At 39.1% G+C, this 15,528-nt stretch overlaps 1 protein-coding gene across 1 annotated transcript; it reads right to left on the bottom strand.

The window, feature by feature from the left end:
- Nucleotides 1-804: 804 nt before the first annotated feature.
- Nucleotides 805-14,714, bottom strand: LOC124253409 (snRNA-activating protein complex subunit 3-like). The gene is made up of 9 exons (XM_046687168.1): nt 14,530-14,714; nt 13,067-13,156; nt 11,732-11,837; nt 10,022-10,138; nt 8,251-8,391; nt 6,702-6,784; nt 4,330-4,500; nt 2,178-2,285; nt 805-1,374 (listed from the first exon to the last, which is right to left on the bottom strand). The coding sequence occupies exons 1-9, from the start codon at nt 14,706-14,708 to the stop codon at nt 1,233-1,235; spliced, it is 1,137 nt and encodes a 378-aa protein (XP_046543124.1). The 5' UTR covers nt 14,709-14,714; the 3' UTR covers nt 805-1,232.
- Between the last annotated feature and the right edge of the window lie 814 nt (nt 14,715-15,528).

The following is a 15,528-nucleotide window of genomic DNA, read 5'->3' as shown; positions in this document are numbered from 1 at the left end:
AGAATTCAAGAAAAATGAAGCTCATTGTCATGATTTGCCTTGGTCGGAAGCTGATGAGGCAGGCATGCTGGCTGACAGTTCAATTGCACACAGCGAGTGCCTAAAGTACTTTCAGTTTTTATCAACAGTTATTACTATGTGATGTCAAATGCCTGGGACTGTCATGCATTAAAGAGGACTCAATTCTAGTATCATTCTTCCTCATTTCGACCGCCTCCGTGGTGTAGTGGTTAGAGCGTTCGCCCGGAGAGCGAAAGGTCGCGGGTTCGATCCCCGACCACGTCTTTCCAAAAGACGTTAAAATGTGGTACTAGTTGGTCCCTGGCTGGCGCTCGGCATTAATGGGTACAACAAGGACTGGTCGGCTCGGGAGTCAGTATAAAGTGTCTGAGTGGGGTATTCATGCTTCACTGTGGCGTGGTATCTCAGTGGGCTAGCACTATAAAACCAGCTTAAGTCTGGGCTAGTACAAGCAGCCGCACATACACATACACACACATGCACGTCGTCATATGAGTAAAATATTCTCAAGCACGACGTTAAACCCAATTTCACCTCATCTCTTCCTCATTTCAACCAACTACTTTTCTGTCACTCCAGTCCAGTCCACTGTCGGTGAACATAAAGACATACATGTCACAAGCATCTGGAATGTACCCTGCCTTCAAGCAGAGACCATATAATAGAGGGACGGCCCTATTATATGGTCTCTGCTTCAAGGAAAGGTGTCTCAGAAGGTATTCTCTCATACCAGTCCTTTGACATTTGATTTTACACTTTTATATAGAAAACACAAAATCAATATTTAGAAATAGTCTTTGGTATTTTTTTTCTGAACCACAGAATCAAAATACAACAGGTAAATTGTTTAATGACTTAACCAAACAGATTCACAACTGAAAGCAGTTAGTATTGTCTTCATCCATGAGTGATTGTGAATACTGTCTACAAATATTCTTCCAACTTCGCTATGATAACGGTGAGAATATGCCAGGCATTGACAAATCTATTGATGCTTTTTTCATCAGGGAATTGTCTTAATCCAAACCAAATATTCCTGAGGATTGTTCATGAAATGAGGTGTAAATATGACACTTTTCGGATCATATTCTGGTGATACCAGTGTCCATATTGCTTCTTACTGGCAACACATCCAGACCAAGTCTCAGGATCTGTCCTCCATTCTGAACGTTGTCATATCACAGATGGCCGACACGCATGATGAAACATGTTTATGTGGGGTGTTCCGAACTCATGTAAGCTTCAAAGTTGCCAATCTTCTTGCCATCTTCATCATAGAGCAGAGCCTTGAAACACCTGTGGCACATGAAAGCTGGATTGCTGGGAAGTAATTGGCAGTCGTAGATGATCCACCTGCAAGTGTGACACATGGCTTAAATCACAGTTACAAGGTGGTACATACATCCTATCACAGATATCAGGTGATACAAAACATTTTGGATACAAAGTGGAATTTGCAAGACTTTGGTGTAATCTGCACATATTGTGGTTCAAGCTACGTATTTTAACTGTTGTCGACACATCTTAGCATTGAGTTTGGGTATTGATAGTTATTTGGGGCATAAAATATACTTCTACAACATTGGATCCAGTATTGATAAACCAATGCATACTGATAGACTCTGTATGTGCCAGGTGACATAATTTGCATGTGATCATGTGCCTGTCCAAGTGGGTCACATCATCAAAGGGTCAACAGCAATACCCATTTCTAAGATAAAATATATGAGTCATAGCACCTTTGAGCTGTTCATGTGATGCCTGCTTTCAATCATCAACATAGGTCTGTCAAAATATACATTTAACCTGAAACAGCTCCATTGGTCATGGGTTATTTAAAAATTATTCAATTGTGTTCAAATGCAAACAACTGACTGACTGACTGACTGAGTTTAGTTTTACGCCGCTTTTAGCAATATTTCAGCAACATCACGGCGGGGGACACCTGAAATGGGCTTCACACATTGTACCCATGTGGGGATTCAAACCCGGGTCTTCGGGCGTGACGAGCCAACGCTTTAACCACTAGGCTACCCCACTGCCCCCAAATGCAAACAAGAACAAAACAATTTGTATAAAACATATAACAATCTGGTAATTATGACGCTGAAAATTGACAGCTACTATTTACCAAGCTAACTTGAGCTAACACTTACCCAGCAGTGTTTATCATGCAGGATTTACATATCTTGCGTTTGTGGTTCATTTCGCGGCAGATATATGGGTAAGACCGCAGGTCCTGGGGATCCATGGGGTGGAACATGCTGCAACATGGGGTGTCTCATGTAACACATCACACAGAGAACATCCTCGATAATCTCCAGGGTATACGTTCCGATAAATCTCCACTATATCCTGGATGCATCTACTGCTCAAGCCGATGATTTCATTACCTCCCTTTGATGGCTCCGCATTCTCACAGTAGCCAATCAGATAAGCCGCCGTTACAACCGAGCTTGCCAGTGTCAACAAAGATAGCGGTCGCAGCCGCGAAAGTTTGTTCGCAGTGCAACTCAGATTTGGGGGGAAAATATACAGACAAATTGACAGGTCTGAAATCTTTAAAAAATATATGCAAGAACTCCTTCTACCTCTTTCAGAGTACCTCTGCAACAGTATATTATTGTGTTGCCAAGTTTAATCGGTTAGATAATTTAAAAAGCGAAAGTGAGTTGTGATTAGTACGCTCAACTTCCCAGCGTAGACACCTGATTGGATAAAAAGCCAACCAAGGGAGGTAATAAAATGCATCCAGGGTATAGTGGAGATTTATCGGAGCGTACACCCTGGAGACTATTGAGGATGCACAGAGATAGGCATGAGAAGTGAAGTGGAGTCATATGAGATGGAATGGGGTCTGATATTGTGTACAGATTATTGCACTTACACTGTGATGCACATGCTTGTAATACCGGTACTAAATCCTAGACAATAGTTTAACATACATACCGTATGCCACTCACAAACTGTATACCAACAATCAGTACTTTTGTATCCCCTAATGCAAAGCAGCGGACTAGAAACACCCTTTGGTATAATGCACCTTTGGATTAGGACTAGACCTCAGAAATGTTTGGCATATTTTAGGCAATCAGCTATGTTGCCTCTGTCATAAAATGTGCTTGAACGCAATTCTTGAAATATTAAGTAGGAATTATCAAAAGTTTAAATCCGTCACCAACTTACTTGATTGACAGGTAAAATGATGACAAACATTTTTCAATATACATACTCCTCACAAAAGTTAGGCAACACAAAGTTTTAGTCTCATTACATTTTCATTTATTGAAATTGCATATCATGGAATGATGCAATAGAAAGGTGAAACATGTACACACGATTAACAAAATGAAATGAAATGGTATTGAGCAATAATACACTTACAAAAGCATGTACCCGTGAAACAGTCGTGCAAAATGTGCTCCACTGATGGAGCAAAATGTTAAAATTAAGGTTCAAGTCAGTTTTGGACAGTGGAGCAGTGGTCAGTAACGCGTATGACCACCATGAGCACAAATGCAAGCTTCTACACGCCTTTGCATCGACCAAATGAATCTTTAAAGTTGCTCAAGGTCATCCAGAGTCTGGGGGTGAACATGGACCCCGTAAATGTCCAATAATGTCCCAAGCATGTTCAATGGGATTAAGATTAGGTGACCTTGCAGGCCAGTCCATATGTGTGATGTTGTTGATCTAAACAACATCGTTAACAACTCTTTCTCGTGCATTATCATTCATGGACGGGCATTATCATCCATAAAAAATGCAGTTAGGACCCGCTTGTTGTACCACAGGAATGATTACAGGCAGGTTTACACCGATCAGGGTGCATGTGTGACGAGTGGAGCACATTCATCCCACACATTTTGCATGTTGTTTCTGAGGGTGGTTGTGTTCGGGTGATGTTGTCAATATTATCAGATAAATCAATTTGACAGTCACTAAAGGTTATGTATTCTTCGAATATTTACCTTTTAGTAACATGGCAGCAAAAATCGCTATTGAGATTGATAAAGATATTACACTGAAAATACTTGTTGCTTAATTTTTTGTGTGAGGAGTATATATTCATATATGCCATGAATATGCCATTTTGTGTCTACATTTTCTAGCTTTTGTATTTTATGAGATGTCTCAATTAAGATTAAGGTCTGGCAGAAGTTCTAGTTCTGCTTCTATTTAACGACCTGATATACCTCAGGATAAAGATAAAACTGAAATATATTCCGGAAAATGGAAATGGACATGTGTGATGATGTATTGTATAGTGATGTATTTTGAGGGCTTCAATGGAGAAAGGAGACTTACCGGACGTCGGTGAAGATAAGTATGTGTTCACAGTCACCCTGATGCTGATAGAAGTAGGGTTTACCCAGCACAAGGTCAAGGTCAAGGAAAGTTGTGTCTTCCATCTTGGCTGTCTCAAATGGACCCATCCTCTCGCCTCGATTCTCTTGACTAACCCACTCTGTTATGGCTCTAAAAGTAAACATTGAACAAATATCACAAACTTTTGCAGCAAAATAAACTCAGCTACATGATGGCGACCTATCAATAATCGAGTCTGGACCCAACAAACAAGTGAAAGACATTATGAGCATCATTCTATTCAATTAAGACATGGTAACACCAAGTCAGTGAGCCTGACCACCTGATCCCGTTAGCTGCCTCTTATGACAAGCATGGGCTGCTGAAGGCCAATCATCACTGACCTCTTTTGACAAGAACCCAGGCTAATGTGCATAGGTAGCAAGCTGACACTTTCTCCTCGCCTCTTATCCAATACCGTCCAAGTTGAAATATTTTCCTTCTGAATAAATAACACTTCTAAACTGAAATGTTTGCCAAACAGTTCAGGAAGAAAGTAAATATAGAATTCAAAAACTCAAACAAGAATGTATAAATATATCAACCAAATATTCTGCTTTAATATCTTAAAGATCACATATACTCTAGAGGGGTACAAATGCATAAATCATTAATGGCATTGTTATAAATCAAACCCTGTCATTAAAACTACTCCTTTCGACCCTTAATTAACTTACATTGACCTTTTTGACAACACTGCACAATTCTTTCCCGCAAACGAAATTTCAACCAATCAGAGGGGCGTCTCCGTGACGTAATGTGACGTATTGATATGAGGGGCACTGTAGAATTCATGTGCATTTCTGGGGGTAAATTATCTTGTTTACAGGTTTGTCTAAACCTGAAATCGTGACAATTGTTGTAAAAAAAGAAGAAAGCTTTATGTTTTCGCAATCTACTGTCATTTAATCTTGTCACCTGCTTTGCCTAGCTTTCGAAGTTACAATTTGTCTTCATAGGCGATTCTATCAAAATCGCTTGTTGTCATAACGGTTACCTGTTGGCTAGGTCTGGCTTTTGTGCCCCAATTTACTCGTGTGTTAAACCATTTATGTCAAGTGATTTCAATATGGTTAATTCAGTGGGTTGGCATTTCGGCACAAAGCAGACTCTAACATGTCCGGAATTAATTCAGACAGCGACAATCTTTCCATTCAATCTTCAATGAAGAAACAATCGCTAGGCCTTATTTGTTCGAGCTAGACGCTAGTGATAGTGAAAACGATGATCAGTCTCGCTCATCACGATCAACTAGTATCTACATAGTGGTGAGTGGACGTTAACCACGTGAATGTAGCAAGAAATTTTTCGCACAATATTGTCACTTCGACCCCCACCTCGCTACAGTGGAAGAAATCGTTATGTTATAAGTTGTGTCATGCAAAATCCTTTTGGTCATGATTGAAATACCACATATTTAACTATGAGTAGAAAGTAGTTTTGATTTTCTGACTTGATGAAAGCAAACCATAATCTCATTTATTCTTGAACAGACTTTTGCCCGTGACATACGATTTTTAAAAATGGTGGCGTCCTGTCACGAACATCCGACAGTCTGAGAATAAATGCTATTTAGGTTTGTTTTCACCGAGCTACAAAATCAAAACTACTTTGTACTGGTAGTGAAATATGTATTTGATTAATAGCTAATAGGATTTTGCATGACATATATTACAGAACAATTTCTCCCTTGGAAGCGAGGTGGGTATCAATATAATACTACTTACAATATTATTGTCACTTCGACCACAACCTCGCTTCCGGGTATGAAATCGTTATATTACAAGTTGTGTCATGCAAAATCCTTTTGGTCATCAATCACATACATATTTTACTACAACTGGTAAGTAGGTTTAATTTTTTTCACACAATGAAAACGTCAAGAAATCCGCAAAATGACGAGCTTATTACACATTTTATATACAACTGACTGAAAATCCTTTCTCACATAACGTCACTTCCGGTTTGCTGCAGTGCTCTGGCGACAGAGTTACGTAACCTCTCTGGTTTCGTTGGCGGGCGAAAGTGAAGCAGATGGCTTTTTGGCAACTTTAATCGCTCGGTATTAATTAACCACAAGTTTTTTAAGAATGAATTTGGTGTTCCGCTGAAGACGAACCATATGTAATGGTTAAAAGTGTACAAAAACACAAAGTTTATTCGTTCTTTAAGACATTAATTAGTTGTTGGAATGTCAGCTCAACAGATGTGTTCAGTGGCTGTATTAGCTGTCAGAAGGTAGGCGAATCCCTGGCTTTTGTCTCATCAATCAAAATGTCAGTTAAACAGCATTATTCAATGGACATACTCACTTGCTGTAGTCTCGATTGTCGAGCTGACGCATATCATTGTAGAAGGTTCCTTCGATGAAGAAAAATCCTGACTTGTAAATATCCTACAAAACAAGTATGCTACACATTACTCAAAAGTTTTGACATTTAAAAGTAATAAAAACATAAATATATAATAATTTCAAAGTTAAAACAAGAAAGTGAAAACTTGTGATGTTAGTTCAAAAGAACACATGGGTCTCCTTCGAGGACAGATATGAATAACTACAACCCTATACCAGGCAATATTGGGGGACAGATATGAATAACTACAACCCTATACACAGGCAATATTGGGGGACAGATATGAATAACTACAACCCTATACACAGGCAATATTGGGGGACAGATATGAATAACTACAACCCTATACACAGGCAATATTGGGGGACAGATATGAATAACTACAACCCTATACACAGGCAATATTGGGGGACAGATATGAATAACTACAACCCTATACACAGGCAATATTGGGGGACAGATATGAATAACTACAACCCTATACACAGGCAATATTGGGGGACAGATATGAATAACTACAACCCTATACACAGGCAATATTGGGGGACAGATATGAATAACTACAACCCTATACACAGGCAATATTGACAGGGGACAGATATGAATATAAACTACAACCCTATACACAGGCAATATTGGGGGACAGATATGAATAACTACAACCCTATACACAGGCAATATTGGGGGACAGATATGAATAACTACAACCCTATACACAGGCAATATTGGGGGACAGATATGAATAACTACAACCCTATATACACATACACAGGGGGCAATATTGGGGACAGATATGAATAACTACAACCCCTATACACAGGCAATATTGGGGGACAGATATGAATAACTACAACCCTATACACAGGCAATATACAACCCTATACACAGGGACAGATATGAATAATTACAACCCTATACACACAAATTGGGGACATACACCCAGGCACATATATTGGGGACAGATATGAATAACTACAACCCTATATACACAAGGGGGGGGAATAACTACAACCCTATACACAGGCAATATTGGGGGACAGATATGAATAACTACAACCCTATACACAGGCAATATTGGGGGACAGATATGAATAACTACAACCCCATACACAGGCAATATTGGGGGACAGATATGAATAACTACAACCCTATACACAGGCATATTGGGGACAGATATGAATAACTACAACCCTATACATAGGCAATATTGGGGGACAGATATGAATAACTACAACCCTATACACAGGCAATATTGGGGGACAGATATGAATAACTACAACCCTATAGGCAATACAGGCAACAGGCAATATTGGGGGACAGATATAACTACAACCCTATACACAGGCAATATTGGGGGACAGATATGAATAACTACAACCCTATACACAGGCAATATTGGGGGACAGATATGAATAACTGCAACCCTATTCACAGGCAATATTGTAGGACTGTCAGGACAACTAACAAGCCTTCCGAGATACACCAGTACATAACACATGAGCTTTACCTTTGCAAATGTGAACTGTGTAATGTCTGGGTGTTCACTGTGATCTCCGCTGATGGCATAGTCATTGGAACACTTGATGACGTCACGCAGCTCACTCAGTTTGTGGTTGCCAAGGAGCAGGTATGTCTCTGACATGACCAGCTAAAAACAAAGGCCAGTACTTGTGCTAACGATGTCATACATGGTTCACATACACCAGGTAATTAAAATCAGTCAAGGTAATAATATCAGGGCCACTTATATAGCGGCTTTAACTCCACGCCACATAGGCATGCTCTAAGAGCATACAACATGATGGACATTATTACCCTCGATAACCCAAGCTGCCTCTGAGGCACTAGAAGGTTAATGTTCACTTGACTTATCCCACCAGGTACCCATTTTCTGCTGGGTGAAACAGAGGCAATTTTAAACGAATTCACTTGCCTAAGGTGAGACCACATGTGACAAGTAGGGCAGGGCAAGCATGGAAACTCTCAAGAGTCAAGCTACCAAACACAGAGACCCATCCAAGGACTCTCCATTTTCAGCATTACTTAACTTCAACTGATTTGTGACCTGGGGCTCATGTAAGCCTTGGTATCTGAGTGGGTTGGTTAGATCACTAGCTTCATGTACTGCTGGTTTGGTCACTCACTCTTACTGTATAGGTCTGAATCTGGATTGGATTCAACCACCCTAAAACGACTAGAATTTGTTCCTTACTTAGAAAGTGTTATCCAAATTCTAACATTTGTTTTAGAGATGCAGTAAATTCTATACTTGTTGTAGCATGATAATAACAGTTTATTTGGATTCATTGCATGGGACAAAAACATACATAAAACAAATTAATTTAGACATTGACAAACAAACCAAGAGTTCCCAGTGATGGACATACTAGAAAACAACTTTCAGTGGTGGATGGGTATCATAGTTCTCCTCACATCAAGTTCAACAACTGTAGAGCTTTCCAAATTAGTCTTAAGACAACTTTTTAAACTTAGCCCCATTCTAATTCAACTCGTTTTACGCTGTTTTTTCGTGAAAGAAATTCATTATTTAAACCAGGTCAAATTGTTTCTATAGGTAAATCATATCACTCCTTGAACTTACACCATCGCCAGAAAAAGTAGTTCCCTTTCAAACTTCAACACGTTTATTATGTGCACACTGAGTAAATCTGACAATGATGAATAAATTATAGTCTTATAGCAAAAATGGACGGAATTATCATGAAACCGCCCTATAGTTATCAGAAATGAGCGGGCCGCTGCAAATCATAATGGCCTGGTGATTCCTCAACTACGGGCCACTATCTGTTCTGTTGTCAAATGACGTCACAGCAGGTGACATCACGCTCCACAATGACGTCATAAATCTAAGAAAGTGTAATCCCAAATATAACATATATTACGTCATAAATCTTGTTTCATGATCTAACAGTGTTGGGTCAACAGCCCATTGCGAGTAAGTTGTTTGAACTTACAATTAAATTGATGATACTGTTTTGTCTTTTTTAACACAAATTCCATCCATTTTAGCGGAATAGCGGAGTTAAATTGACCTAGGGCTTCTGCAAATGGCAATGCCCTGAAAAACAGCGTTACCCCAATAGTGTAGGGATACATTCAAAGTTTTGGTGAATAGGTTTTCAAATTGCGACCGTATATGCTGATTATATGGTCGGAAATTTATAGCATTGACCAATCAAAACTCATGTTACATACTAAGTTGAATTAGAATAACAACTAAACACTGTATTCATGAATTTACAATTACACTTCCTCACCCGAGAACTTGGCTGATTACGGTAGGGTCTGTGGACTTGGACAGTCAGCACAACGTTAGGTTCCCTGACCTTGGTGTCAATGCCACCTGGTGGCGGATCGCTGAATGTCTCCTCTGTCTGACAGAAACACAGAAATGTCTACAAACATCAAGAGAAACTATGTCACAAGCCCAATCAGTCTTGGTATGTCTCACTTCATCTTGTAGGTGTGTTGGGTAGAAGCATCTTTTCTTTGTGGTTAGATATATCAAGGTGAACTACTGTTGGGCAGTGAAGTACTGAAAAAACAGTCATTCTTTCTGCCATACTCTGTTTGCTCTGAACTCAACTGTATTCCAGTTACTTGAAGAGTAGCCTGTAAATAATCAAGTTGAAACAAACAATTGAGTTTACCAGCAATATTCCTTGTTGTCAAGGTATGATGACCTGTGTCAACAAAGTCACCAAGCCTCACTAATAATCCATTTAGTCACCCTGTATGAATGGGTCTAGGACAAAAGCCACCCGGACAAAAACCACCTAGGACAAAAGCCACCCGGACAAAAAACACCTAGGACAAATGCCACCTAGGACAAAAACCACCCGGACAAATGCCACCTAGGACAAAAGTCACCTGAACAAAAGCCACCCGGACAAATGCCACCTAGGACAAAGCCACCCGGACAAAACCACCCGGACAAATGCCACCTAGGACAAAACCCACCAACAAAAGCCACCAATCCAAACAAAACCACCCGGACAAATGCCACCAAGGACAAAAGCCACCCGAACAAAAACCACCCGGACAAATGCCACCTAGGACAAAAGCCACCCGAACAAAAACCACCCGGACAAATGCCACCTACGACAAATGCCACCCCCCAAAAAATAGAAACCACCAACACAATATCATGTTTCCCAGATGTATTTGCATGCTAATTTATTTTTATTTACACACCAATGAACAAAATGACATTTGCTTTCATTATTCCTCCTTACTTACGTCTTATCAAAACATCTCAAGTGGCTTTTGTCCTAGGTGGTATTTGTCCTAGGTGGCATTTGTCCTAGGTGGCACTTGTCCGGGTGGCATTTGTCTGGGTGGCTTTTGTCCGGGTGGTTTTTGTCCGGGTGGCTTTTGTCCTGCTCCCGTATGAACAGAATACGTTACTAGGTACCCAGGGGTGGAAATAACTTTAAAATTGCTAGTGTACTCCGGTACAGTGGCACATGTAAAATCACTTGCCCTGATAATTTTTCCACTATACCGGACGTTTTCTTGTTGATTTTTTAAATAAACAACATAATTAATATTGGCAAGTCAACTGGACACCGGTACAGTGTGATATACAAATTTGCTTGCCCGACAGAAAAAAACACTGGACTTGGGCGTCGGGCAATGGGTTATTTCCACCCCTGGTACCTATTCTTACCTTGTATAAGCAGTGTGTAAAATAGTTCCTGTCAGGTAACCTCGATTTATTATGAATAGTTATTTGATTTTTGTTTCTATGGTCATGTTGATCTCAGAAACAGGATAACATTTCACCATCAAAGTAGCCAGTCAGGCTTGTGACATTACAGGACCTTAAGCACAACTGAAGTTTTGCTGGTCACAGAGACAGAGTACATGGAAATCTGCATCACAGTTATGTCTGCTTCCTACAGGAATTCAAAATCAGGTGAAACGGAATTCAACATTGTGTTATGGTGACAGCAGGAGTAAGCTACCTTGAAATATCGATACCAGTCAACATAGTTGTACTTCATCTTCCGAAGGATATGATTGTGATATGTTGGGTTCTTCAGTCTCTTGTCCAGCTCTGCTGCTTGACTCCTGTGAACAGACAGTATCAGTGCCACAGGTTTCTGATTCGAAGGTTTCAAAACATGAAATCAATTAATACTTAGACTATAGACTGTCATTAAGTGGTAACCTTGTACTAGCTTATATGAGCCTACACCTATACACAGTACAATTAAAATCAGTAAACATTTTTTGTAGGTCTAAGAAGTTTACCTGCACAGAGATGCCAACCCTAATTTAGCCCAATTAGTATTTTGGCCAAAAACTGATGCAAAATTAGTATTAACTTTTCCAAAGAAATTTCATGTTTAATAAAAATACATAGATATTATGAGAACTTGTTATTAACATTGTATTCACCTAAATCAGTAGCAAGTATCCACAAATAGCTTGATACTGAATAAAAATGTTGTTGCAATTTATTGTGTATGGTATGTATGCTATTTGATAATTTAATTTAATGTTTTGGGTTTTGTTTTAAATTCGTATATTTTTACTGCTATCGTAGTTGCGTATTTTGTGTTGTTTTTTCGTAAGGAATACAATAAAATCATATGGGTTGGCACCTCTGCCTGCCCCCACTTATACTTCCTACTAGTGTACTCACTGAAGGACTCAAAAGTTGGAAACAATGTACCTGGCTAAAAAAATGTGTGATTGCTTCCTTGTTTACTTCAATATAGTTACAATGGTTATAATTCCAATCTGAATTAAATAAAATGAAAACACTTAAAAATAACTGCTTAATGTTCACTAACATATTACCTTGAATCAATTCTTGCCACCTTCTACCCATGAAGGTCTGGGTTAGAATATTAGCCTTCAGTAACCCATGCTTGCTGTAAGAAGTGAGTTATGGGATCTGGTGGTCAGGCTCCCTGGCTTGGTTGACACAGTCATCGGTTCCCAATTGCGCAGATCAATGCTCATGCTGATTGTCTGGTCCAGACTCGATTATTTACAGACCACCGCCATATAGCTGGAATATTGCTGAGTGCAGCGTAAAACTAAACTCATTCAATCACTCTTGTCACCTTGAATTCTGTACCATCTAAGATTACGAATTCTTACAAATGCAGCATTCATAATTAAGGTATGTCCTTGAGGTTGGCTCCAATATTATCAGAATAATGGAGAAAATAGTGACCCCCTAAATTGTAACTTTTACACAGTTTACAATGACAAGTAACCCTTGACTTTCCTGAGGGCATGGTAACATAATGAACCATGAGAACACTTCCAGTACAGTTAGTACTCACCTTACAGTTATCAGATCAATATCACTTGGAACATTCTCGTAAATGATTTTCCTGTCAACAGCGTCACCTTTACACATGAGGGTTTCAGGGCTGTAGGATAGACAAGTGGTTTTTAATGCACTGTACTTTTACAGCTCTAACAAATGCAAAGGAAGCAAAAGCAATCAAATCACACGTATCAGAACATATGCATAGATACAACATTGTGAGACTGATCTAGGATTTTATCTACTAGTGAATGTGTTTGGTGGGCAAACTGGATAAAACCCATACAGTATCAGTGACATGTTCGGGGGACCTGCAGTAATTAGTCATTCAAATCATTCCATCTGTCAAGTCAAAGATTGACTCCATCTCTTGACCCATGTTTAATAATCTGCTGATTTGGTTGTTTCTCTTCTTGGGCAGGCCAGAAATCATGTGTTCAAACCCCAGATTACACTGATTATGTTTCTACCTTTGTCTGCATCATATATGCTAATAGGTTTCACAAAAGTGGTAGGTATCATGCATCATTACGGCTCTCCTCCAACATTAAGCTGAAATGTGGGATATTACTGGAATACTGTTCGAAGTTAAAACCAACTCACTTACTCCAATATTCACCACATAAGGGCAGGGGACAAACTCAAAAAGTGCCCAAACATGCAGTGCTTCAGCCAGGATTTTTTTGAGTGTTGCCAATTGGCACCTTAAGCACTAAAATATGTGCCAATGCAGTTGAGACTTTTGCCATTCATGGTAACCATGGTATAGAAGACCTGTGGATTATATTAAATGTTGCGCCAATGGGCACGCTAGCATTGAAAAAAAGTGCCAATACACATTTTTTAGTGTGAATGGCAATGGCTTGCCTGGCTGAAGCACTGAACATGTCTGCCATAGTAATAAAAAAAGTAAACATTGTCAATTGAAAACGTTATCATGGGCACAGGGGCGTGCATTACTGAAAATGATAACTCCTAGGTTCAACACTCGTTCACTGATAGTGATGATCAAGTGATGGACCTAGAACGTATTAGTGTCATCAATATACAGAACCCTAGCTGTGATCATGGGCAATACTATTACAACATTTTTGCCTGTTAGATTCGAACACTCAAACATTTAGAAGTGTATGGGTGGTTTAAGTAATAATAGTACTCATGTACTATGACATTATTTACTATTGCTAGTGTTAGCCATGTGTTGACCGTTTTGATCCATTCTATTTCAAGTATTTGTCTGTTTCACGTGTGCCACTTTTGACGAGTCCAAATGGTCATTATGGGTATGAACTTTTCCTAGAATTCACATATTTAACTTTACCATCTCTCGTGTATATGGTATGACATTGTGTAAACAAATTCACTAACTTTCGGAGACACGATACATCTCAGATACATGTCAATCTCAGAGAAACCAGATCTATCACACGGTACCAAATCCGTTTTAGACGGGGATGGTGTAGAAAGCGTACTTACCTACATACTTCAGACACTTCTTTGACAGTGTCAGTCGGAACGTTCATCATGGCTGCTATAGATTCAAGTTCATTGTTACCTTCAGTGACTGAATATTTTATCTGGTCGCCCCATTGCTCCAGAAACTGTCGAACATTAACTCGGTTTGCACCGGTTTCTGAAGCAATGGAGGTCGCCATTTTGAATACTAAAATATGGAATGATGTATTTAAAGCGGATCTAGTTCTAAATTCTTGCTTATGTGTTGAGCCTACAACATCCGATGGTATTCTCAAATTATAATCATAACATATACCTAAATTATGGAAATTGTGACATGATTTCATACCTGAAAAGTATTAATCATGATGTGTAAAATTATACCAACAGGTGCCCGATGTTACTTATTCGATTTGAACATTTTGATAACCCGAGATTAAACTACTAGTATTCAGAGGGTTGTCCTCATGATCCTTGATTTGTTTTCTGCATGCTTACCAGAGAATGACGATTTAAAAATAATTATTCACACAATTCTATTTTAGGAGAGTGGTTATTAAACTGTATCAAATGGCAACGTCGCTTACTGGTATTGAATAAGATTGCTAACAATAAACCTACCTACCCCGCATGTGACAAGTGGATTATTCTCACTCAAAATTTGGCGGTAAATAGTAATAAAGAAGCAGGTGCGGTTTTTAAGTCCAGTGAAAAGTTATATACAGTCTGGTAGGTTTAAATTTTCTTAATAATGTGTTTGAGGCAAAACGATCGCAAATTTAAATTTATTGAACATGTTTTCAAAGAGAACTATCATTGGTGTCTAACTTCAGTCCGTTTGAGTGAGAAACGGACCGATGAATTGCAAATTTTATCATTGTACAAAATTGACACATAAATATAAATAGTACAGATGTTTATCATTTACTAATACCCAACAGCTTTCTTATATTTGAAAATTTTCCGGACTCCACCAAAAAGGTTCTTTAAGAAACTATCATCATTGAAAACGCAAAAGTT

The sequence above is a fragment of the Haliotis rubra genome, unplaced genomic scaffold (assembly GCF_003918875.1).
Source record: "Haliotis rubra isolate DU_JTF1 unplaced genomic scaffold, ASM391887v1 Scf54, whole genome shotgun sequence".
NCBI classification, from domain to species: domain Eukaryota; kingdom Metazoa; phylum Mollusca; class Gastropoda; order Lepetellida; family Haliotidae; genus Haliotis; species Haliotis rubra.
This window is presented reverse-complemented; position numbering and strand designations above follow the sequence as displayed.